We start from the raw sequence: 25,387 nt of genomic DNA, 5'->3' as shown, positions 1-25,387 counted from the left end.
TACTGATCAGGGATTTCAATAACCTGAGGGGGTTGGGCAATGGAATTGTTTCAGATCAGATGAGATCTATCAGTAAATCTCAAATCTTCTGCACACCCCTACTGTAGAGGGAAAATATTTGGGATAAAGGAACAGGTCTGCTGCTTTACCTGATGCAAAGGACAAATATATTTAAAATTTTTAGGAAGAGAAGGGGATGCAAAGTCTTATTGTTCTGTTGTGGACTTGTGTGGAAGTATTTATCACTGATTGTTTCCATAGAGCATGATATTCTTTTCTGTTCTTCTGTCATTTTCCACCTTTGCCTATCCAAGAGGGGACGTTGAAGCTCCTACTGAAGCACCCTGTTCTGAAAAAGTAAGTAAACAGTATTATTTCTTGTAGCAAGTTTGCTCTCCCCTTACACTCAGGGAGCCTGTTCACTCTCCTCTGGTTTATTGGAGGGGAAGGTTTTTAGCTCTTTGTGAACCTCCAGGTGAGTTCCAGAAAGAAGGCAGAAGATTCTCTTGGCAATGGGGGTGGAATCCAAGCAACGGGGGGGGGGGGGACTGGTGACACTTATGGTGTAGGCTGGATCAAGAGCAAATAACTACAGATAATTACAGATCCATCAGGAAGACATGCTAGGTCTAGAAGCTGGTAGTAAACTAAGGTTTGCTCAGAGTAGACGTACTGAAATTAACAAACATAATTAAGTTAGGTCATTTCATTTTCATGGGTCTACCCTGAGTAACACAGCTTAATATCACCCAGAAAAATCTACCCATTCCACAGCAAAACTGTTCCTAGACCATATCATTTCAAGCTGTAGATGGACACATTGAAGATCATCTGCACATAGAAACTAGGTGTCAAGTCCAGGGATCTAATTTATCCATTGCTCTGATGTGTTATTGTTCCCCATTCTCCCTCTTGTGTCTTTTTCAGGCCTGTGCCTATGCACCTCATTTTAGGATGCAAAGGCATATTTTTGTGGGGTAGCAGTCATTCATGACATTCTTCTCTCATAAAACTACCGGGGCAATGGTCCTGTGCCTGAAAAGAGATGGAAAACTAGCTTGGTCTGCCATGTTCAGTTAAAAGAATGCATTTGCCTTTGTTGGAAGGTTGTTTTTTTTTTAAATTTCATGGGTGCAACACACAATGCATAGGTGTAACACAAAACAGTCAACACGTAGTTGTCCCCTGTGTAACAGAGGCCTGACGGGCATTAACTAGAATTCAGATATTTAGTGTCATTAGTCCCATGACGTGGAACACACTTCTAGCAGAGATTGGGCAGGAATCCTGACTTTTAACTTCCAAGTATCTCTTGAAGATCTTTCTGTGCCTACAGGCTGATGAGCTAATCGTTTCAGTAATAGTTTAGTAGCGTTTTTAACAATGCTTTATGTTTTGTTGTCTACATATTGCTGTACGCTACACTGATATGTCATGAGATGGTGATATATAAACAAAAATACAGGGAATATCTTTTTGGGCTAAATAGTCTACTTTTCCCCCTGCAGGAGTTCATACCACCAACTTTATGCTTTAAAAATGGAAGCGGTAGAAATGGATAACGCATCCCTTAAGCGTTCTCATTCTGAGGACAAAGAGGCTAACGTGGATGAAATTAAAAGGCAAAAGGTCTTGGAAGAAGCATTGAAAGAAAGAGAGAATACTGACCAAAAGACTGAAGCTGAGGCAGAGCTCAAACCCACCAAACCTCCAGTTGAGGATGCAAAAAAAATACTTCTTAGTGAGGGAAGTGCAGGCCAAGATGAGGAAGAATTGGAAGAAATTGATGGAGAAGGAGACCCAGAGAGCTTTGCAGACATGATGAAGCACGGCCTGACAGAGCTAGATGTTGGCATAACTAAGTTTGTTAGTTCTCACAGGGGCTTTTCTGGAATATTGAAAGAGAGGTAAGTACTAACTCTTCTGCTGCTCAACCCTGTGGATGGATCAATGCTTAACGTAACCACTTTTGCTGGTTCAGCTTTAACATGGGTCCCATCTGCGCAATGCATTTAAAGCGGTAAAAAGTCATGGTTTCCCTCCCAAAGAATCCTGGGAACTGTGGCTTGTTGAAGAGGCTGATAGTTGTTAGGAGAGCTCTACTCCCCTCAGAGAGCTACAATTCCTAGAGTGGTTTTAACAGTCCAGTCCCTCTTCACAGGGAACTCTGGGAATTGTCGCCTTAGAAAATAAAGCAAGGAACCACGTCAGTCTGCAAAATCTGTAGTCGGATGGAGGGGGTAGATGTAGAGCAGGGGTCAGCAAACTTTTTCAGCAGGGGGCCGGTCCACTGTCCCTCAGACCTTGTGGGGGGCCAGACTGTGTTTTGGGGGGGGGGAATGAACAAATTCCTATGCCCCACAAATAACCCAGAGATGCATTTTGAATACAGTGGTACCTCGGGTTACAGACATTTCAGGTTACAGACTCCGTTGACCCAGAAATAGTACCTCGGGTTAAGAACTTTGCTTCAGGATGAGAAGAGAAATCGTGCAGCGGTGGCAGGAGGCCCCATTAGCTAAAGTGGTACCTCAGGTTAAGAACAGTTTCATGTTAAGAACGGACCTTCTTAACATGCGTAAGGTCCTCTAATTCAGGGCATCCCCTAATACAAACACGTTCAGTTACTGGTATGCCTCTATGAGGCTTTCAGTCTGTAAATTACGTGTTTTAGGGAGCCCATACTGTCTTTTAATTAGACTGTGTTTTTCCTGCTTGTTCCTTTTGCAAATGAAACTCTGCTGAAGTAGAATAAATCCTACATTTAGGACCCTACCCCTTAAGCAAGATTCTTCTTTTTGGGTTTCTTCCTTTTTAGTTTCTGCTGTGAAAGGGCTGATAGACCTCAGTCCCAAATTTAAAAGTATAGAAGTGTGTTCAGGGTTGCAATTTAAGCTGAAAAGGCACTTGTTTGACATTTGTTTCACATTCTCTGTTGACTGTTCTGTCTTGTTTTCTACTTAGATATTCAGATTTCGTTGTTCATGAAATAGGAAAAGATGGGCAAACCATCCATTTGGACGACTTCTCTGTGCCTTTAGATAAAGAGGTAACTTTTCTCTGCCTAGCTTCCATCCTCAAATGTGGAAGGCCATAATTCAAATCTTGATTGAAAGATTTGCCCAGATTTCTACTTAACATTTTGTGGTGTTTATAGGATCCTTCTGAGGAGATCTTCACAGTGTTGTCAGCTGAAGACAAGCAGCGGTTAGAAGACCTCCAGCTTTTTAAAAATAAAGAAGGCAGTGTGGCCATTGAGGTAATTGACAAAATATCAGAGGTAATAAATAAACAAGTTAATGGTTGGCAAAATGAGGCAACAGGATCAAACTGTTTTGGAAGTTGATTTTGTTCGACTATGCACCTGTGAAGGGTATATAAAAAGATGCAAGGCTTCTTTATGAAGTGTTTTAACTTAAATTTCCATAAAAGTTGGGAATAACTACAATCCTCTACATTCATCACGCTGGTAAACAATGCTTCTTGTGACTAAATTTACATATAGGAGCAAAGTAGGCCTTTTCCTCTTGGGAATATACTCTCCTGCTTGCCTAAAGGCAAATGAGAGGGGTATTTTTTGTAGTTTGGTGTATTGGTCTCCTTACTATTTTAAGGGATTGTGAAAATGGGATTAAAAGATTAGATCTGTTAAAAGAATAAGATAATGGCAAGAAAAGTGAATTTAATAATATAATAATTTTATTATTATACCCTGCCTATTTGGCTGGGTTTGCCCAGCCACTCTGGGCGGCTCCCAACAGAATATTAAAAACACAATAAAACGTCAAACATTTAAAACTTCCCTAAACAGAGCTGCCTTCAGATGTCATCTAAAAGTCAGATAGTTGTTTATTTCCTTGACGTCTGACAGGAGGGCGTTCCACAGGGTGGGCGCCACCACCGAGAAGGCCCTCTGCCTGGTTCCCTCTAACCTCACTTCTCGCAGGGAGGGAACCACCAGAAGGCCCTCGGCGCTGGACCTCAGTGGGTGGAGATGCTCTTTTAGGTATACTGGACCGAGGCCCTTTAGGGCTTTAAAGGTCAGCACCCACACTTTGAATTGTTCTCGGAAACATACTGGGAGCCAATGCAGATCTCTCAGGACCGGTGTTATGTGGTCTCGGCGGCCGCTCCCAGTCACCAGTCTAGCTGCCGCATTCTGGATTAGTTGCAGTTTCCAAGTCACCTTCAAAGGTAGCCCCATGTAGAGCGCGTTGCAGTAGTCCAAGTGGGAGATAACCAGAGCATGCACCACTCTGGAGAGACAGTCTGCGGGCAGGGAGGGTCTCAGCCTGCGTACCAGGTGGAGCTGGTAGACAGCTGCCCTGGACACAGAATTGACCTGCGCCTCCATGGACAGCTGTGAGTCCAAAATGATTCCCAGGCTGCGCACCTGGTCCTTCAGGGGCACAGTTACCCCATTCAGGACCAGGGAGTCCCCCACACCAGCCCGCCCCCTGTCCCCCCAAAACAGTACCTCAGTCTTGTCAGGATTCAACCTCAATCCATTAGCCACCATCCATCCTTCAACCAACGCCATACACTCTCACAGGACTTTCACCTTTTCTAGACTATGTCACTTCAGATTTGGGCACCTGAATTGTAGTCCCTGCATACAGAAAAATCTAGCAAGTCAAATAAGCGTTGAATCTTAGCTTTCTCCCTTATGTACTATTTTATTTTTATTTTAAAATGTGCAAAGAATTCTTTTTCTCCTGAGGAGCATTCAGTCCTAACCCTCACCGGCTGTCTCACCTAGCGATGGTCAGAAATGGGCTTCTGTCCTCATCTGCTGTTTTTGAGATGATGTTTACTTCTCTCCCCCCCCCCTTTCTTTAGGTTTGTTATTTATTGATTTTCAGAGTACACAAAATAGCAATACAGTGAGGTCTTGCAGGCCTCCAATATCACCAAGAAACTACAAAGCTAAAAACAAACTAAGCTATCACTTTTTGTATTATTATTTTTTATGCCACTGCTTAGGTCATTGAAGACACTAAGGAAAAAAGGACCGTTATGCACCAGGCTGTAAAATCTTTGTTTCCAGGACTAGAGACTAAAACAGAGGATCGGGATGGGAAAAAATACATCGTTGCTTATCATGCAGCTGGAAAAAAGGCTCTTGCAAGTGAGTTTGACCTTATTTGAAACTTTCAAAACAAAAATGGCTCCGTCGTATACCTGCGTGTAAAAATCTGTCTTAACTGCAATTCCAAGTGTGTCTACTCAGGTGCAAGTCCCGTTGGGCTCAACAGAGCTCGCTTCCAAGTGAGCATGTGTAGGATTGCAACCCAATTAATCAAAATCAGCATTAACTAGACATTGATTGTGTTATGTTTAAGTCACATAGGATGATAGGAAGTCTTGGAGGGACATTAAAACTCTGTGTACTTGCTTTTGCTTAGTGCGTTTTTACAAAGCTATGGAAGAATTGTCCTTAAAGAAATAACGGTCTTGTAACAGACAGTCCATAAGTATGTAGTGGAAAATGGTAATATTCTAGTTTGGGTCTGCACAGAGATTTTTGTAACTGTAGAACAAGCAGATTTGATGTAAGCGCAGCCTTTCCCCTCCGTTCAAAATGCGGTTTCTGTAGGTTTGTTTTTTTTAAAGGTCTGAACATGCAGTCAGGTTGTACAAATAAAGTTAAAAGAAGTTGCAGAGGTTACATGATCAACCTATGTTGCTGAAACACTATTTTGTATGATGGAATTGCTCAAAGAAAATAAATACCTCCGTATTAAACCTGAGGAAGCAAGCATTAAACAATCTGTGAGGATTTTAGAAAACGTATCGGTTTTAAAATAAATGATAGTCTTACTGTCTAAAAATGGAAAAAGTTTGGAAAGGGGGGAAAAACCCTGTAGGCTGCCATGCTGTCTGCTTACTTGGGAATAAGTCCCATTGAACACAGTTCCTTCTGAGTAGCATTGGTAGAGGAGAAAAAAATATCCAGGCTGAAAATTAAAGCATGGATGGCTAACCTTTTGCTCTCCAGAGGTTGCTGTGCTGAAATTCCCATCATCCTGAACTATGGGGCTTGCTGGGTGGGAATGAGGGGAGTTGGAACCAAAACAAGGCTACAGGTTAACCACCTGTGTGGGATGAATGGACCCATTGCAGTCGGGTGCTACCTGAGGATGGGGCTAAATCTGTCATGCCCCACTTCTGCACAAATTTTATCTGTTCGGAAATACAAATTAACAATAAAATTAACAATTAACGATAAAAATACTTACTTACGTGAGGGTTCCAGTGCTGCCTGCCTGGTGCTTTCTGATCTAAATATGTGTTTGTTCCTTTTAAAATTGACTAGAAAAAACCCCGTCTTTATGTACTCCTTGTGCCTTTAAATAAAAACTAGCCAACCAGTAGGTTGCTCTGCAGCTCGGCATTTTTCCAGCATATGCCAAGATTGACTGGGAGAAAAATACCCCGGCTTGCTTTCTGTGTCTTTATTGGCATCTTGATTTGTTAAACAGCAGTCAGTAGATGATACTCATCTCCATAGAGTGAAAAACGTCACCTTAAGCAGCTTGATAGGGCAGATAAATTTCTCAATCCTAGCTGCTCTGTGTCTTGGAATTAGAATATTGTTGCTCTTCACAACTGTGAAATCTATATTGCCTATTTTATTTTTATTATCACGGCCTAGGACCCTTGTACCTACGGGACCGCCTCTCCCGGTATGCCCCACGGAGAACCTCAAGGTCCATAAATAGCAACACCCTAGTGGTCCCAGGCCCTAAGGAAGTTAGATTAGCTTCAACCAGAGCCAGGGCCTTTTCAACACTGGCTCCGACCGGTGGAACGCTCTGCCTCACGAGACCAGGGCCCTGCGGGATCTGATTTCTTTCCGCAGGGCCTGTAAGACAGAGTTGTTCCTCCTGGCCTTTGGCTTGGAGCCAATTTGATTCCCTCCCTCTCTTTCTTTTTTCTTTTCCTTTCTCCTCCTGCGATGAGGCTACATTTTAATATTTTAATGTTTTAGTATTTTAATGTTGTTTTTAATTTGTACTCATTCAACTTGTTTTTATTATTGCTTGTTAGCCGCCCTGAGCCCACCTTGGCTGGGGAGGGCGGGGTATAAATAAAAGTTGTTGTTATTATTATTATTATTATTATTATTATTATTATTATTATTATTTAATGTGATTCAAAATAGGATATTAAAGATCTGGGGGGGGGAGATGTGGTTGTCAATTGCACTGAATTTATTTATTGCACTGAATATATTTAAGTACAGTCCATGTTTGCATGCGTTGTGCATGGAGCATGCATGTTTACAGGTACAAACAGAAATAGTCAAGCCATGCTCTCCATCTTCCCTACTGTTGGAGCAAAATGCATGTGTTAGCATATGTTATCTGGGTGATTTTTCTAAAATGGTTGAAGGGAGGGGGTGATGTGAATGTCTTTGTATGGTGCTACCAAACTTCAGGCAGTGACCTTTCAGACAGTCGTACGTTTTCCCAGACGTCTAGTACAAGTGAATTTCTCCAGTGCATATGAACAAACTTCCTTCTGCGTAAGAATTTGCAAGTTTACTGTATTCTGTACTGGTGGGGGGACGGCACAACCTGACTCATTGAAATTTGTATTAATTAGACTCTCAGTTTTGAACTGGATTCTGCAGGCGCTTCTGTTCTAAACACATGGAACGCTTAATAACCTTTGTTTATCCGCTCTTTGCGTCGCTGCCCTCAGTGTAGTTTGTTGCGTGTGTAGCTGAAACCTTTCCATTTGTTCACTTCTCCCTCTGCACGATTCCATTGCATAGCTGTCTAAATAGACGTCAGTCGCCACATTCACTGTTGAATGCTCCAGACATCTGCAGAGTCATAACACATAAACTTGCATGTTCCCATCTGAAGCACTTTGATACCTTTAAAAAACAAACACAAAATAAAACATTGCTCTCTTATGCTCTTTACCCCATGCCTATGAACAGAGGTCAGAACTTCAACAGGTAAGAAAGAGCTGTTGGCATTTCATGTTAGGAAAAAATGAAATGCCAATCCCATCGACAATAATTTAGACCAGCTAAACAGTTTTCCAATTTCATGACTAATGGAAATAAACCTTTCTCCAGCCCAATCCTATCTATCCAACCCCCTGTAAATCAGGAGTCTTGTTGCCCATCATGGGGCTCAACCCTGGGCTGCCCAGATGACAAGACTCTCATCTCAGCATCGCAAAGGAAAGCAGAGCAAGACATTTGGCACGAGCTTAGCTGCCAGAAAGGGGTGTATAAGGCACCACCCAACCGTCTTAGGGACTCCACTCTGGGTTTGTGTAGGGTTCGCTCCTTAAGCCTTTTCTTTTCCCACAAAGCAGTGGAGATTAAGGACCAGAAGATGGGCAAGCCTTATCTGCCCCTCACTCATTTTCTGTGAGCCCCCAGAGAAGCATTGTTATGCTACAGCATACAAAAGCCATAAATAAATCAATAAAAATAAATTTGTCCTCAACAAATATGATCCCTAATTGTCATAATATAGATAGCCCCTTTGAGAGTTAGGTTTTCAATATGCTCAGAATTCTTACATTCTACATAGCTTTTTTTGTAAACTGCCTTGAGGGTTTTCCCCGGTATGTAAATTTTATGCAATAAAGGATAAATAAAATAGTTTAACCAAAGTAACTTGGAAATAATCCCAAGTACAGTGGTACCTCTATTTACGAACTTAATTCGTTCCGGAGGTCCGTTCTTAACCTGAAACTGTTCTTAACTAGAGGCGTGCTTTCGCTAATGGGGCCTCTTGCTGCCGCTGCGCCGCCGGCACACAATTTCTGTTCTCATCCTGGGGCAAAGTTCTCAACTCGAGGTAACTCTTCCAGGTTAGCAGAGTTTGTAACCTGAAGCATTTTTAACCTGAGGCGTTTGTAAGTACTGTCCCTCTGCTTGGTTGCAGACCATAGCAGTTAATCATTCAGAAAATTATAACCCATTAATATTGTTTTCTCTATAGAATGCTTTTCCTTGCACTTGAAACAACAGAAGACAAGAGAATTAAGTGTTAAAAGAAAAAGAAAAAAGTTCAAAGGCCCCTGAGGATACATTTGCATCATAACACTTAACTGCGGTTAATGTGAACCATGGTTTGCACGTTCTGACCATAGTTTCTGCCCAATTTTCAAAAATGGTGTAAATGTTCACCATATCTAACCATAGTTAAGGAGAGCAAACTATTCTTAGGCATTATGTCTTCTCAGAGCCTGTTTGAATGCAGTGATGTACCATAATTGATTGCTGTGGGAACAAGGTTTGTTCTTGGCTTTAGATAGTGTTTAGCGAGGAGAGTGCTTAACCACGGTCCCAGGTTTGGATGACACGCTAAGCCTAACCTCGACTTAACTGAGTGCAGCTCAGAGTAAAAAAGGCCAGGGAGGAGTGAAGCGGTTGCAAGCTCCTCCGTGGGAGCCTTCACAGTCCAGGTAGACCATAGGTTGGCTTACTGTGACATGGGAAGAAGACCATTGAGTTCATTCACATGTACTACCAAACCATGGTTTAGCACTTTAGGGACAAGTCCTCTGCTTGCACAACGTTGTTTAATTAGGTTTGTCAAAAACGGAGTATGAGGAGGAGCATACTAGCCTCAGGCTTGGTAATACAACACTAAACCATGGTTTGGTATTAAGTGTGAACCAGCCAAGTGCGCTTTTGAAAACCACCCAAGAGTCTTCATAAGGAAAATGCGATTTGAACTTCCTTGTTTTCAGTCCTCAATGCATTAGCCTCAGCATCACATTTTCAATGAATGAAATATTTGGCAAGAAGTGTAATCGTTGCATTAATAATGTGTGACTTTGCCCTAAGACTATCCAATATAATATTTTTTTTTGTTGGTGGGACCCCTGACATCTCTGCATATGGGCAAGCTACAACAAACAATCTTTTTAGGTGGCGACACTTTGTTTTGCCCAGTACTGTTTTGTGGGATGAATTACGTTGCATAGTAGTAGCTCTTTGCAGTGTTCTGATGGACTCCTAAAAAAGTTGCCAAGAGGAATTTAGCACTGTCAAAGGAAGATGTAAGCCTGATATATTCCACCCCCACAAAGAATGGATAAAGCACCAGCAAGCGTACAAATGATTTGCAGGGGGGGTGGGGAAGAGAGATTTACTGAAGACTTTCTTTTTGTCTGAATTACAAAAAAACACACACAAAAAACCGCAACAACCCTAAATGGAAAACAGTGAAAATGGCCATACTTTAATACTTTGTATGTTTTAACATTTTGTCTTTAAAGATCCAAGAAAACATTCTTGGCCCAAATCTAGGGGAAGTTATTGCCACTTTGTCTTGTACAAAGAGAACAAGGACACCATGGATGCCATCAACGTGCTGTCGAGATTTTTAAGGTGGGTCAACCTTTTGACAAGAGAGGACAGTAAATCTGCAAAACTTGCTGTTTCTGATAGGTGGTAGAAATGCCATCCTTTGAGACGGTTGGTTTGGGCAACATTGCAGCATGCTGAAGGTAAAGTGGCTGCTTTTTAGTGGTCAGTTTTGGAAATAACGTGTAGCCCGTGTGTAACAATTTGTAATTTTTGATCATTGTGGAATCCTGAGGCGGTAAGACTCCATTACAAAAACGGGAGGGAGAGAGATAGAAATTCTGTGCATTGTAATAACCATAATTTTATTATTATGCCCTGCCCATTTGGCTGGGTTTTCCCAGCCACTCTGGGCGGCTCCCAACAGAATATTAAAAACACAATAAAACATCAAACATTTAAAACTTCCCTAAACAGAGCTGCCTTCAGATGTCATCTAAAAGTCAGATAGTTGTTTATTTCCTTGACGTCTAATGGGAGGGCGTTCCACAGGGTGGGCGCCACCACCGAGAAGGCCCTCTGCCTGGTTCCCTGTAACCTCACTTCTCGCCGTGAGGGAACCGCCAAAAGGCCCTCGGCGCTGGACCTCAGTGTCCAGTCTTGTGTGTGTTCAAATACTGCTTTCCAAATTCAGTCTTTACATCAGCCTGGGCACAGTGCACATTGCTTTTGTCCTGTCAAGCTGACAACTTCTAAGACTATAACTGGCAACACATAATAGAAGCAAAAGGTTGGCTTTGACTTGTGCGCTCCGGCTCCTAATTGCGGTTAACCGTGGTGAGACAGAGACGTGTGTTTTTCGCCTAGACTGTCGGAAGTCCTTTCCCTGAATTTTTGTTCTGCTTTGTACTGAACTTGAAGAGAAGCAGCCTCAGCATAAGCACAGGGTAGAAATAAATAAAAAGTGTGCACTTGGCATCGGCTCACAAGTTATTCAAGTGGTGGCAAACAGAAATACTTACGGGTGCTTTTTACTTGGGAGAGGGTTTTTTTTTGGGGGGGAATGGCTCTTAACTGGATCAGATTGTTTTTATGTCTCTTGAGTATCTCTCTTGTGCATGATTATGGATCAAATCAGCAATGGGGAACCTCTGATGAGGAGGCCAGGCGTGGTCTCTTAGGCTTCTCTGACCCTCGAGACCCATGCAAGCCCTGCCCCTTTCCCAGGCCACCCTCTCTTCCGAGACTAGGCCTCCGTGGGTCGTGCTCTGCCCTTGCTCAAGTCCTATTACAAGGTGGAATGTGTCCTTTAATTGTAACAGTGCTTCACACTTGCCTGGATGAAAAGGAGTGTGTGTTTGTAGAAAGCACTGACATTTTTGCAGGGCTGGAAGGTAGCCTGCTGTACAGAGGTGAGAGTCACATCCGTTACACCACCAACTTTGTCCACCTGCTGACATTGCAGCCCCTTTCAAGGTCGCCCTAGCGGGAAGCTGGCCCTCAAATTTATTTAAATGATACACTGTTGGCAAGCAAAGGTAATAACTTCTAACGCTTCTTTCCCCTACCTGTTTTGCTAGTGCTGAACATTTTTCTTTCTCATTTTTTTAAAGAGTTAAGCCAAACATATTTTCATACATGGGGACGAAAGACAAAAGAGCTATTACAGTTCAAGAGATCGCTGTTCTCAGGTAAGTAGAAGCAGGGTGGTGTTTAAATGTTACCTGGCTTGCTGACATAAATATAATAATAATAGTAATAATAGTAGTAGTAGTAGTCATAATTTGTATACTACCCTATACCCAAAAATCTCAAGGCGGTTCACAAAATAAAATCACAATATAAAAATAATCTTATTTGTGTGCAAAATGGAAATAATTGATTTTATAAAAGTGTTGTGGCATTCTGTAAGTACCCAAGGTATTTGAATCAGTCATCCCACAATTCTGCAGAGTAAGTGGCTGCAGTTAGATTTGAAAACCTTCAGTTTTAAACTGGGGGCATGAATGTTAAAAGATGTAATGAACGGGCTGCTGGAATCACGGTTTCAGAAATAGGTTCCAAAAATACAGTTTGCACCTGTGCTTCAGTCACTGTACAGTAACTCCAAAATCAATTATCCTGTGTGGAGACCCCGTTTTTGTTAAATCTTTCCCTCTCTATCTCCATGTTTAGAATCACTGCACAAAGGCTGGCTCACTTAAATAATTGCTTGATGAATTTCAAGCTTGGAAACTTCAGTTACAAGAACCACCCGCTAAAGCTGGGAGAATTGCAAGGAAATCATTTCACAGTAGTTCTCAGGTAAAAGTTCTGTTTTCCAAGACTGCTTTGTTACAGTTTAATGCTTTATGTTAAATCCCACTGTGTTGTGTGAAAGATACGATAATCACAGTTGACTTGGTGTTCTATATATTTTTTTCTGTTGGAGAGATAGAAAATCCATTCATATAAGAGTGGGGGCTGTATTAAAGAGACTTCTGGACTTCACAATCGTCAACAAAAATGTGTCCAGCTTTGTTTTTCTTACCCAGGGTTATATCAAAGATAAAACAAAGGGAGGTGATTGGTCTGGTAGCATCAATGTTAGGAATAGCCCAGATTTAAAGAATGGTGGGTTAGATCCAGATTAAATTTGTTGCATTGGACCCACTGGGTTCTATTCAGTACTGCATGAGCAACGTTCCACTTGTGCAGCATAATTTCCCCTTTCTCTCCTTTGCCTGTGTGCCCCCCAAAATCTGATCCCCCAGATCAGGAGGGTATGCTGGGGGCTGCGGAGGAAAGGAAGGTGAAATTTCATTGCAAAAGCTGAAGTATGTTATATGAGTGGGAACAGCAGTGTTGATCTAACCGATATATTTATATCTAAGCATGTCCCAGAAACTCCAGCGGGTGCAGAATGCTGCAGCGAGGCTCTGCACGGGGTCTCTGCCATGGGAGCATATTCACCCAGTCCTTTTCCAGCTGCACTGGCTCCCGGTGGAGTACAGGGTCTCAGGTTTAAGGTGCTGCTTTGGACCTTTAAAGCCCTTCACGGCCTAGGACCCTCGTACCTACAGGACCGCCTCTCCCGGTATGTCCCACGGAGGACCTTAAGGTCCATAAATAGCAACACCCTAGAGGTCCTAAGGAAGTTAGATTAGCCTCTACCAGAGCCAGGGCCTTCTCAACACTGGTTCTGGCCTGGTGGAACGCTCTGCCTCATGAGACCAGGGCCCTACAGGATCTGATTTCTTTCCGCAGGGCCTGTAAGACAGAGTTGTTCCGCCTGGTCTTTGGCTTGGAGCCAATTTGATTCCCTCCCCTTCTTTCTTTTTTCCTTTCTCCCCCTGTGATGAGGCTGCATTTTAATGTTTCAATGTTTCAATGTTGTATTTTAATCTTGTTTTTAAGTTGTATTCATTCAACTTGTTTTTATTGTTGCTTGTTAGCTGCCCTGAGCCCGGCCTCGGCTGGGGAGGACGGGGTATAAATAAAATTTATTATTATTATTATATTTCAGTAGGACCTAAATTGTTTCTAATGGCACTTAAGTGTGTCTAATTTACCCAGAACGCGATGCTTTCTTTTTAATACTTTTTTTTTTAAAAAAAAATCTTTTTTGCACAGCCTGATTTTTCTTTATCATGCCTTTTTCTTCGGGAGGCAGCTCTGCCTGACACAGCTGCCAGGGCAGTGTTTGCATGCCTGTGCACGATTGCTCTGCAGTTGTGGAATCTGGAACTTTGCCCAGGGTTTGGCTGCTTGGCAATCTTAAGCAATTCGGGGAGCAGTCATAACAATGACACCAGGTTAAGTTGGTATAAAGTCTTCTTCTTTGGCGATCCCTCGTAGCCGAGTAAGATTGTCTTCCACCAACATGGTTTTAATAATGAGTCCATAAGTGACTGTGGAGGCCAATTCTGGACCCACACATCCTTCCACAGTGGGGACATTGGTTTCTGGGCGGGAGTTGATCACGGTGTGGATTTGCCAAGCATACCTTCCTCTTAGCACGTTTCTCCCTTGCGTCCTGAGTTCGAGCGTCTTCAAAGCCCATGACACCTTTGGTAAAGGCTGTTCTCCAACTGGAGCTCTCGTAGGCCAGTGTTTCCCAGTTGTCAGTGTTTATACTACATTTTTTTAGATTTGCCTTGAGACAGTCTTTAAACCTCTTTTGTTGACCACCAGCATTACGCTTTCCATTTTTAAGTTCGGAATAGAGTGGTTGCTTTGGAAGACCATCATCAGGCATCCACACAACATACATGACCAGTCCAGCGAAGTTGATGTTGATCAACACTGGTGATCTTTGCTTCTTCCAGTACACTGATATTAGTTTGTGAAAAGTACGTCAGATCCAAAACCCATTCAAGAGCGAGGCTACTACTGGCAGAGGAAAAGCAAGCCTTTGCAGTAGTGTTTGACTTGCGCCACCTGTTCTGCTGGGTTGCTGTGTCACGTGACTCTGCTGAATAGAGTTAGGATCCAGCAAAGGACTCCCCACCCTGTCCAGCTATGCCCTGCAATGCCCCTTTTTGGGGCTTACACCAGACTCAGAATGTAGAACAAGCCTGTGTATCTCTGAGCTGGAGTTGAGGACTTGCGCCACTATAGCCCTGGCTAAGCCAGGGTTCAGCCAGCTGAGCTGGAGATCTGCTGGATCCTAACTCACTCATTCAGGCAGATTCCTTAGTGGTGTTTTTTAATGCAGATTTCAATCCCTTATGACTGGAGGGACAAATACCTTGTGAAACATCAGAAGAAGGCGAGGGTCTGAGAACTGATCTAGTCAGAAAAGCTATTTTTGCAGATAAACTTGAGGTTTTTTCCCTGCTCCTATTTACTGCATGGATGGATGGATGGGTGTTTATTTATTTATCCAATGTTTATTGGATGGATTTTCCCCCTAAATTGATTTTTTATTTTATTGTTATTCACATTTTATACCGTATTTTATGCTTTTTTTGTAGCATCAATTAAGTTTTTTAAATTTGTTGTTAGCCACCCTGAGCCCGGTTTTCTGAACCGCCAGGATATAAATAAAAATTTATTATTATTACTCAGGGATATAAACCTAAACACTCATTGGTGAAGCAAGAACTGAACAGAGTGGGATTGACCTCTGAATATATCTGTGCATAGGATTGTGCTGTACATCTGCCAATTCATCGTCTTCACGTTCTAACGCACGGTGTGTGCCTGTGTACTTTTCTCCTAAAATAGTTTTTTCTTTTATCAGAAATATAACCGGGACCGATGATCAAGTTCAACATGCCATGCAGTCTCTCAGGGAAATTGGGTTTGTTAACTACTATGGGATGCAAAGATTTGGAACCACGGCTGTCCCTACATATCAAGTTGGAAGGTGAGCTCCTTTTATTTGGCATATATGTGGCACCTTAAAGTAGCTGGGAGCCCAGTGAGTAGGAATTTTGGGCCTGACGGATATGGATTCAAACCCCAGATCACCTGTCGCCTTGCTAATTGGCCTGGAATGGGCTGCTATTTTTCGGCTTTAGCCCCCTGTCAGTAATAAAAAATAAAATAAAATCATAAATCTCCTAGTCCATATGATTATGGGAAGGATTGCATATGGAATACTATGTTTAAAATTTTGGCTGCTGAATGCACCCTCCCTGTAAGCAGTTTTCATTTTATCCGAATTGCATGTTTTTCCTTTGAAACCTTTAGTAGAACTAAGATTGCAGCCCAACCCACTTGTTTGCTGGTTCAAGTGATTCTGTATTTTGCCTTGGCAGACTCGTAGGATTTTCCTCCCTTGCTGGCAATGCAATACTAACCAGATGTTCTTCTATATTTTTAGAGCTATACTACAGAATAACTGGAACGAAGTCATCGATTTAATCCTAAAACCACGTCCTGGAGGCAAGTAATTTTTTTTAGCCATTTTGGACTCAATTTCATTCAGCAGTGGTTTTACATACTCAAAGGAGCGCTTCTATATAGTTTGCCTGTTTATGTTTTGAAAGCAAGTGATTATATTAATAAAAATATCAATAAACAGCTACAGTGGTACCTTGGGTTACAAACACTTCGGGTTACAGACTCCGCTAACCCGGAAGTAGTACCTCGGGTTAAGATCTGTAACTCAGGATGAGAACAGAAATCGCGCGGCAGCGGCAGGAGGCCCCATTAGCTAAAGTGGTACCTCAGGTTAAGGACGGTTTCAGGTTAAGAATGGACCTCCGGAACTAATTAAGTTCGTAACCAGAGGTAGCACTGTATTCTTTTAAAAAAATAGTAATAGAGTGGTTCACTGCTGTAATACATAAAACCATACAATTAAATCCATATAAAAATTTTAAATCAGAAATCTACTGAGAAGGATATTTTCTTCACTGCCAGCAAAAGCTTGGCAGCATAGAACAGTTTCCAACAACTGCTTAAAGTTTAAAAGAAGCGACTAAATCTCTGTTTGCAGAGCATTCCACAGGACTGGGCCAGTAATAGTAATGGCACATTTTCTCGTTGCTGTCAAATGAGCCAGTGTCCAACATATAGATCCTAATTCATTTCAAATTGTGTCCTGATTCTATAATGCTAAGTATCGCAAGCTGATGCTGTAGGATGGAGCTTGATACAGTGGTACCTCGCAAGACGAATGCCTTGCAAGACGAAAAACTCGCAAGACGAAAGAGTTTTTCGTTTTTTGAGTTGCTTCGCAACACGAATTTCCCTATGGGCTTGCTTCACAAGACGAAAACGTCTTGCAAGTTTGTTTCCTTTTTCTTAAAACCATTAATACCCAGGGTGCATTGCTTGAACAGTGTACAGTGGTGCTTCGCAAGACGAAAAAACTCGCAGAACGAATTAATTTCGTCTTGCGAGGCACCACTGTATTTAAATTCAGAAATGCCACATCCTGAAGTTTTAAAATGGGGGAACAAAAGGATATGTGGGTTGCAGGGTAGGGAATAGTTAAAAACCCAGCTAATAGCAGAAATTGAAGATGGAAATATAGGTGGCCCACCCCCGGAACCTGAAGCTTTGGGGAAAATGGATGTTAAGGCCAAGCATGCTGTTTTGTGGATTACATTGAGGGTCTAGATGTCAGTCAGTGCAAATGCACCCAGTGGATAGGTATTTGCTGAAATTCAGAGTGACTTTGATGGGGCTAACCTCAAGGAAGTTGAGTAAGGTTTGCAATATATAGCATGTTGCCATCTGTTCCAGGTGGTTAACTGAAAATGCAGGGTAGTTTTGAAACTGGCTGAGAAGGATTTTGTGTTATAGATACCATTGACTTAGGTTCTGTGCGGGCCTGTTTTTGAGCTGAACTCCTTTTAAAAATAAAAAGGAAACCCGCTCACATGGGTTGAAATTAAAGCGCTTCCCATTTATGCAAATTGTCGTTGCAGCTGAAAAGGGATACTTGGTAAAATGCCGAGAAGAGTGGGCAAAAACGAAAGACCCAGATGCGGCCCTCAAAAAACTGCCCGTGAAACGGTGTGTGGAGGGACAGCTGCTCCGGGGACTTTCAAAGTACGGACTGAAGAATATAGTCTCTGCATTTGGCATAGTAAGTTGAAGCGTTTGCTTGTTTTTGTAGACCGTCTCTGAGCATGTCTGAAAACAACTTGGGGGTCAAGTCAAATTGATGGTGAATGGTAAATGGCCTACTGGAGAAGTATTTCCCCCTCCCTCCTTCCTTCCATGTTTTTCATTAGGGTTTATTAGTTCTGACTTGCCAGGCCAAAGGGAGTTGTTTTTTAAAGATGTAAATTGAGCCAGGGGCCCGTAGTATTTTCTGGCGTGTATTTAAACCATTAACAGTGCCGTCCTTACATATGTCTGCTCAGAATTGAGTCCATTGGGTGGCACTGTGGTCTAAACCACTGAGCCTCTTGGGCTTGCCAAACAGAAGGTCGACGGTTCGAATCGGCGCAGTGGGGTGAGCTCCTGTTGTTTTGTCCCAGCTCCTGCCAACCTAGCAGTTTGAAAGCACACCAGTGCAAGTAGATTAATAGGTACAGTTGCAGCGGGAAGGTAAACGGCGTTTCTATGCACTCCGATTTTCGCCAGAGTGTTCTGTTGTGCCAGAAGTGGTTTAGTCATGCTGGCCACATGACCCGGAAAGCTGTCTGTGGACAAACGACAGCACCCTCAGCCTGAAAGCGAGATGAGCACCGCAACCCCACAGTCGCCTTTGACTGTACTTAACCGTCCAGGGGCCCTTTACCTTTACCTTATCTTACCCCAGGCATGCGCCTTACAAAATTAGCATCATGTTGATTAACACTTTTTCCTGGTCTGCAGATCCCAAGAAATAATCGTTTGATGTATATTCATAGCTATCAGAGTTATGTATGGAATAACATGGTGAGCCGCAGAATAGAAGAATATGGGCTTGTTGCTGTGCCAGGAGATCTTGTACTAAAAGGAGGTAAAATGTCAACATTGCTTGATGTCAGGGCGTGTGTGTATGTGGTGGCACGTAGTCAATAATACATTTTGGAATAGCTTCCTAGTATCTTGTTCCCTAAAACTAGAGATGAGCACATACACCCTGTCGTTTATTTAGAATTAGGCTTGGCAGACCAAACTTTTAAAGTGTTGTGGAACAAGATTTTTTAAATGCCCAATCCTGGATTATGCTCTTGGTTATATCATTGGGAGTGTGATGGGATCTGAAAGTTCTTTGAGCCCCTCTCCCTTCTGACTCTGGAGATGGCAACGAGCTCTTCCTCCCAGTAGTTGCTCCCAGTTGGATTCTGGTATCCTGTGGGGTACTACATTTCCCAGGTTACCTGAGCTCTGGAACATGGTTGTTTGGAAGTCCCCTGTGTTGACAGGGAAGAGGGCTTTGCCGGAAGGGCTTCAGTGAGATACTGCCATCACTGCCTAAGTTAAGTAGGAGAAGAAAGAGGTTTGGTGGGGGTGGTCTTCAGAGGGCAGAGGCACAGATTTCGGAGAGGGAGGACCTGGCAACACTAGGACTTAGATTTGCAAGTAATTTGTCAGTGTACCTACCGGTGACAGTCTGGTGCCTTCCATTGTGTACAATTTTGTGCTACCCAGGCTGCCTAATCCTGTTTGAAACTGTTTGTCCTCTTTGCTTTGTTCCTTGTTAAGGAGCTCATAAAGATAACACTATCTAGAAAAAGATTTCTCAGTAGGAAATCTGGTTGAGATACCTGGAAATTACTTGAAACATCCTCTTGCTTTTAGGTACAGCAGTTTATATTGAAGAATCAGATGTTGACAATTACACCATCCATGATGTTGTGATGCCGTTGCCTGGTTTCGATGTTATCTATCCAAAGCACAAAAGTAAGAATTCTATTTAAAGTCAAAAGTGGATGATATGTGCATAATCAGGTTTGCTATGCTGGCAGATAAGTTCTGGGGATGAGTGTGTATGTGTGTCTGTACAAAAGTAACTGTCAGGGAACTGCCATCAGTGCCGGAGGGAGAGAGCAAAATCCAGGGGGATTCCAGAGAGCGTCCCGGGATTGGGAGAGGCAGCCCATCTTCTGGGGAAGAGAATCAGCGTAGCACCAGTGGAGAAGGGGGGCAGATGGGGGAAGCGGCGAGGCGGTCCCATGACTCCTTGCCGGGGACCAGCGGGGAGAGTAGAGGTCCTCCGCTGCCTACGCCCTCCTTGCGCAGAAGGCTTTTGCGCAGAGAGACTAGGAGGAGACTAGGCGTCAAAGAGCTTCTTTGCTGGAAGAAGTTTAAGAAACGCCCACTGACGGATTCTGCCAGCGATTGAGACAGCCACGGGTGAGTGGCTGTCCGGACAGAAAAAGTTCACTCAGGCAACCCAGCCAGGTGTTTGCACCGGCTTACGCACGAGCAACCCCTAGAACCACTACAGTAACTAAATGGGTTTTGTATCTGATTTCAATAAGCACAGATTAAATAGGTCCATTGACATGAGCTGGCTTCATTGATTTCAATGGATTTACTAATGTGACTAACATTTGATGTATAAATATTGCTGTATATTAATGGAGAATTAGTATTTTCTGTATTTGGATCAACGGTAATTTCGTTGTAACCATATTTTAAGGGAAGATCATTCAGTCATCAAATAGTGTTCTCCAAACTAGTAGGATCAGGCATTAACGAAGTGCGGCTAGCAGGAGAAATAGAAAAGTTTTTTTAAAGAAATATTCGTCAGCTTGTATGCTAAAGGGAGAAGGAAGGAAAGAGAAACAGTTTGTTGGAGACAAATAGTCTAGCAGCATCCAGATTTAGGGCATGTGCAGTCATTACTTCATTCCTCTATCCCCAACTGGTACACATTGTGTGACTGGAAGCATGTTGATATTTTTAATAGGAGTGGAGGCACATCTAACTAATAGGGGCTTATACGATCATGGGCTTTGCTGCCACCCTAGTTCTATTTAAGATGATTGCCTCCTTACCAAAATGGCTTGAAAGTAGGTTTTATATCCAAGGACCAGGGATTTCCTACAAATAATTCCTTATTAAATAGAGCTGTAAAGAAAAAGACTACGCTTTTGGGGCCATGTTTCAGCATTACAGGTCAGAATTGCATCAGATGCAAGAGGGGAAACTTACAACGCATTTGCCCTGAATTCCATGTTGCCATTCATTTATATGTCTTTTTACGGCAGTTGGGAAAGCCTACGAGGAAATATTAGCCGCTGACAATCTCGACATCAGTAACATGAAGCACAAAATTCGAGACTATTCCTTATCTGGAGCCTACAGAAAGATCATCATCCGACCTCAGGATGTGAGCTGGTAAGTAAATAGCACACAGTTTAGTAGCCAGAGGAGGAGACGGATGATAAGCCTAACAACTGCTACTAGAAATGATGACTTTATTGCTTCCAGAGTGTACCAGTTGCTTGATCTTAAGAGGGAGAGGGCTGCTGCGTTCATGTCCTGCTTTTGGACACCCCAATGAGCATGGAATATTGCACTAGATCGGTCTTTGGACTGATTCAGCAGATTGTTTTTACATTCTGAACCATGTGCTTACTGATGTGTGCTTGGTGATGGTTGCGCTCCACTGCTTATCTCGAAGAGCAGCATGAAGCCACGAGTCTATACTGCTGCTGCTGCTCAGTTAAAAAGGAGATAAAAGTTCCATGTTTAAAGGGGAACCCAATATGTATGTAACAAAGGTAACATTTAGCGTTTAACCTTCGTTAGAAAGAAATCCCAAGTCCTCCAAGATTCAGCCGCAAGACTCTGCCGAGCTACTTGAATAAATCCCATTGGTTTCAGAAGGAACCAAGTAGGCGTGGAAAGTATTGCAGTGTTTAAGCCAGCAGGCTTTGCACTGAAAACAGGTTGCCATCTTCAAGCCCGGGTGTGGAGAGCCATTTCTACCAAGTATAAAACAGTCTCCTAGAATAATGATGCAATGAGGAATTTCTAATACAGTGGTACCTCTGGTTGCGAACGGGATCCGTTCCGGAGGCCCGTTCACAACCTGAAAAGAACGCAACCTGCGCGGGCCGCAATTCGCCGCTTCTGCGCATGTCCGTGACATCATTTTGCGTGTCTGCGTATGCACAAGCGGTGAAACCCAGAAGTAACCCTTTCCGGTACTTCCGGGTCGCCGCGGGACGCAACCTGAAAACGCACAACCGGAAGCAAACACAACATGAGGTATGACTGTACAGGTATATGATTCTTCTTGTTGGGCACATTTTAAATCTCTCTCTCTCTCTTTTAAAGGGAGCTAGTTGTGTATGATGACCCCAAGATTCCATTATTTAATACGGACTTAGATAAACTGGAAGGAAAACCACCTGCAGTTCTTGCAACAGGTAATATTTTTTCAATTGTGCCATATATGATTCTTCAGCCATGCATGTTCCAATAATGATGATGATGATGATAATAATAATAATAATAATAATAATAATAATAATAATAATAATAATAATAAAATTTTAAAAACCTTTTTTTTGTATCCTGCCCTCCCCGGCCGAGACTGGGCTCAGGGCAGCTAACATGAAATATATAACATTGGTATAAAATCAAATAATAATTAAATTACCTCCTAAAAACAAGTCAGGATCAAATTAAAATCTAATTAGATGGCTTTCCGCAGAATTAGGGTCGGGAATAGTAAATGTTCATCAGGCCCAACTGAATCTAACTGCTTAATACAATGGTGTGTTTTTTTTTAAAAAAATGTTGGGCTGAAAGCTTTAAAAAGTATGTTTCTTTCCCCAAAATTAGATATTGAGCTAATAGACAGAGTTAAAACAGCTTACCAGAAACACTGGTACTTTTGCTGTAGAGATAAACCTGAGCTGGCCTCTTTGAAGGGATGTGAGATACTGCTGATGGAGGCAAAGTTGCTGCCAAAACAAATCTCCTGTTTGAGGGAGAATTGAAGACAGCCCTCAATTCTTGGTCACCTCACCCTCTTTTGCAATAGTTGCTCGAGGATATCAGATGCCTCTTGGCAAAAATCTGGTTGCCAGTCTAAAGACAAAATGTAAAAAAACATGGCGCACGCTCTTTCAGGGGCAACTGGACTTGCTAGCAGACTGGTTTTGTTGAGTTGATCCTTCACTACTACCTTAGAGATGTTGTTGGATTACTAGCTATAGTAGGACCAGTGGTTGGGGACGATGGGACTTGTAGTCCAACAACATTTGGGGACACAAGGTTGAGACAGGCTGCTATGGAGAATTTTATCTTTTTTACTATAAAGGATGTGTGTGTACTCCTGTAATGACACCGCCCAGGGAACACCCATTATTTCTCCCTCGCTCTGTACATTCCCACCCAGGAGATCAGATTCCGAATTCCTGCAGATCTGTATTTCATAGAATCATAGAATCATAGAGTTGGAAGAGACCACAAGGGCCATCGAGTCCAACCTCCTGCCAAGCAGGAAACACCATCAGAGCACTCCTGACATATGGTTGTCAAGCCTCTGCTTAAAGACCTCCAAAGAAGGAGACTCCTTGGCAGCAAATTCCACTGTCGAACAGCTCTTACTGTCAGGAAGTTATTCCTAATGTTTAGGTGGAATCTTCTTTCTTGTAGTTTGGATCCATTGCTCCGTGTCCGCTTCTCTGGAGCAGCAGAAAACAACCTTTCTCCCTCCTCTATGTGACATCCTTTTATATATTTGAACATGGCTATCATATTTCTCCCAGCCTACATCTTGTGGCTTGATTTGCTTAAAGGCATCCGTCATTGTGACTTCAAATCTGCAAAGCAGGTTGAGAGATCCCACGGGAAGGAAGTGGCAGCCCACCTGAGTGTATGTTTAACATTAAGATCTTGGGAGTGATGTAAACTGAGCGGTTGGAGGCACTGTGTCTCTCAATACCAGCTGCTGGAAACCACGGGAGGGGAGAGCACTCTGTTGCTCAGGTGCTGCTTCCAGGTTTTCCACAAGCATCAGAGAACAGGATGCTGAATAGATGGGCCATTGGCTTAATCAAGCAATCTCTTCTGAAGTTATTACGTCAAACTTAACACTGGTTGATATTTTGCTCCTTTGGGGGAGGAAGTCAGCTGTCTGACAAACTCTAGGCATGTTTGATAACCCGTGGTTTTTTTCTTCTTCTCCTAAACATTAATTTACTTATGACAGAAGGCAAATACAAGGCTTTGAAGATGGACTTCTCTCTCCCCCCATCAACTTACGCTACAATGGCCATTCGAGAAGTGCTAAAAATGGACACAAGCATAAAAAAACAGACACAGCTAAACACAATATGGCTACGCTGAAGATCCTTCGCAGTGATTGGATGAAAGTTTTAACATGAAACTGGTTTCGTATTTACTAGTTCTATCCAGGCAATTTCTAATTAAAATTGTATTTTTGTATTAGCTTGAGGTATATAATTTCAAATTCGTTGTAAAATGGTGTTTATAAAAATATAACTTTTGTTTTTAAATAATCTGAGCAGACACGGTGCTTGAGCTGTCTGCACAGTGCAATTTTGCTGGCGTAGAATAACATGGATGGCTTTGCTAGTATTTTCAGGTCTGCAGAAAGCGTTTCTAAAATGTTTTCTCCAAATACAGTAGTAAACATGGCTTCATGAGTTTGGTACAGATGAAAACTGATTGCAGGCATGCGTAACACTGCAGTTCAGGAAATCTAATTAGAATAGGGTACTGATGAATGCATATTTATAACCAGTGAACAGATATATTTAGCCTTAAGAGTGCTGATAGGCTCTGCACTCACAACTGGCAGAATGTTCATGTCTTTTATGCGTACACAAATGTGTACAGCTGCTTTTATTTGAGCTGTAGTTCATTAAACTTTTGTGTTGGTTTTTCACAACCTATTTCAGTTTCTGCTGTGGGTAAAGCAGTGAGCGAACTATGTCGGAGTTTGTACCCTCAACAAACAAGGTTCAGCTCTAACATTTATGGTTTGTCTGTTGCTGGCAATAGATGAACTAGGAAAATCTCTATCCTGGCATGTCAGGATTAAATAGCCATTCTTAATTGAACAGCTATGATGTTGTACTCTCATTTTATTTCTAACACTCAACAAAAATATGTTTTCTACTGCTTGGTTTATTAAAGAGTGTACTGAAACCTCTTCCCCTTTTTTGTTCTTGTGCCCCTAATTTCTACCAATATTATTTATGTCTTTACAGGCAACTCCCCTTTTCCGTGGCAGTTGTGTTCTGGGTCATTTTGCGCTTGTGTGAAATTGCTTATAATCAGAACGCCCATTGAAAAATCCTGCAAACACCCCATTTTGCCCCTGCCACGATCCGCCCCTTTTTGTGACATTTTTGAGTCACTTCCTGGTTTGGCATGATGCGTGTGTGTGCAGTTGCTGCCTGCATTCGACTTATTTAGTCACTTACTACAAAAAAAGTTTCCAAGCAACTTACTAACAGGATAAAAGCCGAAAAGGCTTTCTTCATTATCACACAGCAAAAAATGTATTTCTGCACACATGCATGTGACAAATGTACAACTTTGGAAAAAGTTTTGCTTTTGCAAACAACTCCACAAATCCAAATCCATTTCCCCCAAAATTTACTAAGTACAGTGGTACCTCGGGTTAAGTACTTAATTCTTTCTGGAGGTCCGTTCTTAACCTGAAACTGTTCTTAACCTGAAGCACCACTTTAGCTAATGGGGGCCTCCTGCTGCCGCCACGCCGCCGGAACCCAA

General features: G+C 42.4%; 1 protein-coding gene across 2 annotated transcripts; it reads left to right on the top strand.

Annotated features, from left to right (window-relative positions):
- On the top strand, positions 1-24,800 carry PUS7 (pseudouridine synthase 7). Of its 2 annotated transcripts, XM_081211625.1 has the most exons (17): positions 1-357; positions 1,509-1,907; positions 2,965-3,049; positions 3,158-3,259; positions 4,984-5,128; positions 7,952-7,969; positions 10,258-10,369; positions 11,899-11,976; positions 12,461-12,589; positions 15,510-15,635; positions 16,095-16,156; positions 17,650-17,810; positions 18,548-18,674; positions 19,460-19,561; positions 20,875-21,004; positions 21,950-22,041; positions 23,835-24,800. In XM_081211625.1, exons 2-17 carry the CDS (start codon positions 1,540-1,542, stop codon positions 23,969-23,971), a joined length of 1,974 nt encoding a protein of 657 aa, XP_081067751.1. In that variant the 5' UTR covers positions 1-357; positions 1,509-1,539; the 3' UTR covers positions 23,972-24,800. The 2 variants fall into 2 exon arrangements, with proteins under 2 accessions (XP_081067751.1, XP_081067752.1); XM_081211626.1 differs by lacking the exon at positions 7,952-7,969 and having other exon boundaries at positions 7-357.
- Positions 24,801-25,387: the final 587 nt, after the last annotated feature.

This window comes from Podarcis bocagei (genome assembly GCF_964188305.1).
Source record: "Podarcis bocagei genome assembly, chromosome: 10".
In the NCBI taxonomy this organism is placed as follows: domain Eukaryota; kingdom Metazoa; phylum Chordata; class Lepidosauria; order Squamata; family Lacertidae; genus Podarcis; species Podarcis bocagei.
Note: the sequence above shows the minus strand (reverse complement) of the source record. Positions and strands in the feature narration are given on the sequence as shown.

What these genes read in the sequence shown, in the direction of transcription:
- PUS7 (XM_081211625.1), top strand. Translation starts at nt 1,540, where the DNA reads ATGGAAGCGGTAGAAATGGATAACGCATCCCTTAAGCGTTCTCATTCT. An exon ending in AAGGCAGTGTGGCCATTGAG is followed by an intron (nt 3,260 to 4,983) that starts GTAATTGACAAA and finishes GCCACTGCTTAG; the next exon opens with GTCATTGAAGACACTAAGGA. An exon ending in CCTAAAACCACGTCCTGGAG is followed by an intron (nt 16,157 to 17,649) that starts GCAAGTAATTTT and finishes TTGTCGTTGCAG; the next exon opens with CTGAAAAGGGATACTTGGTA.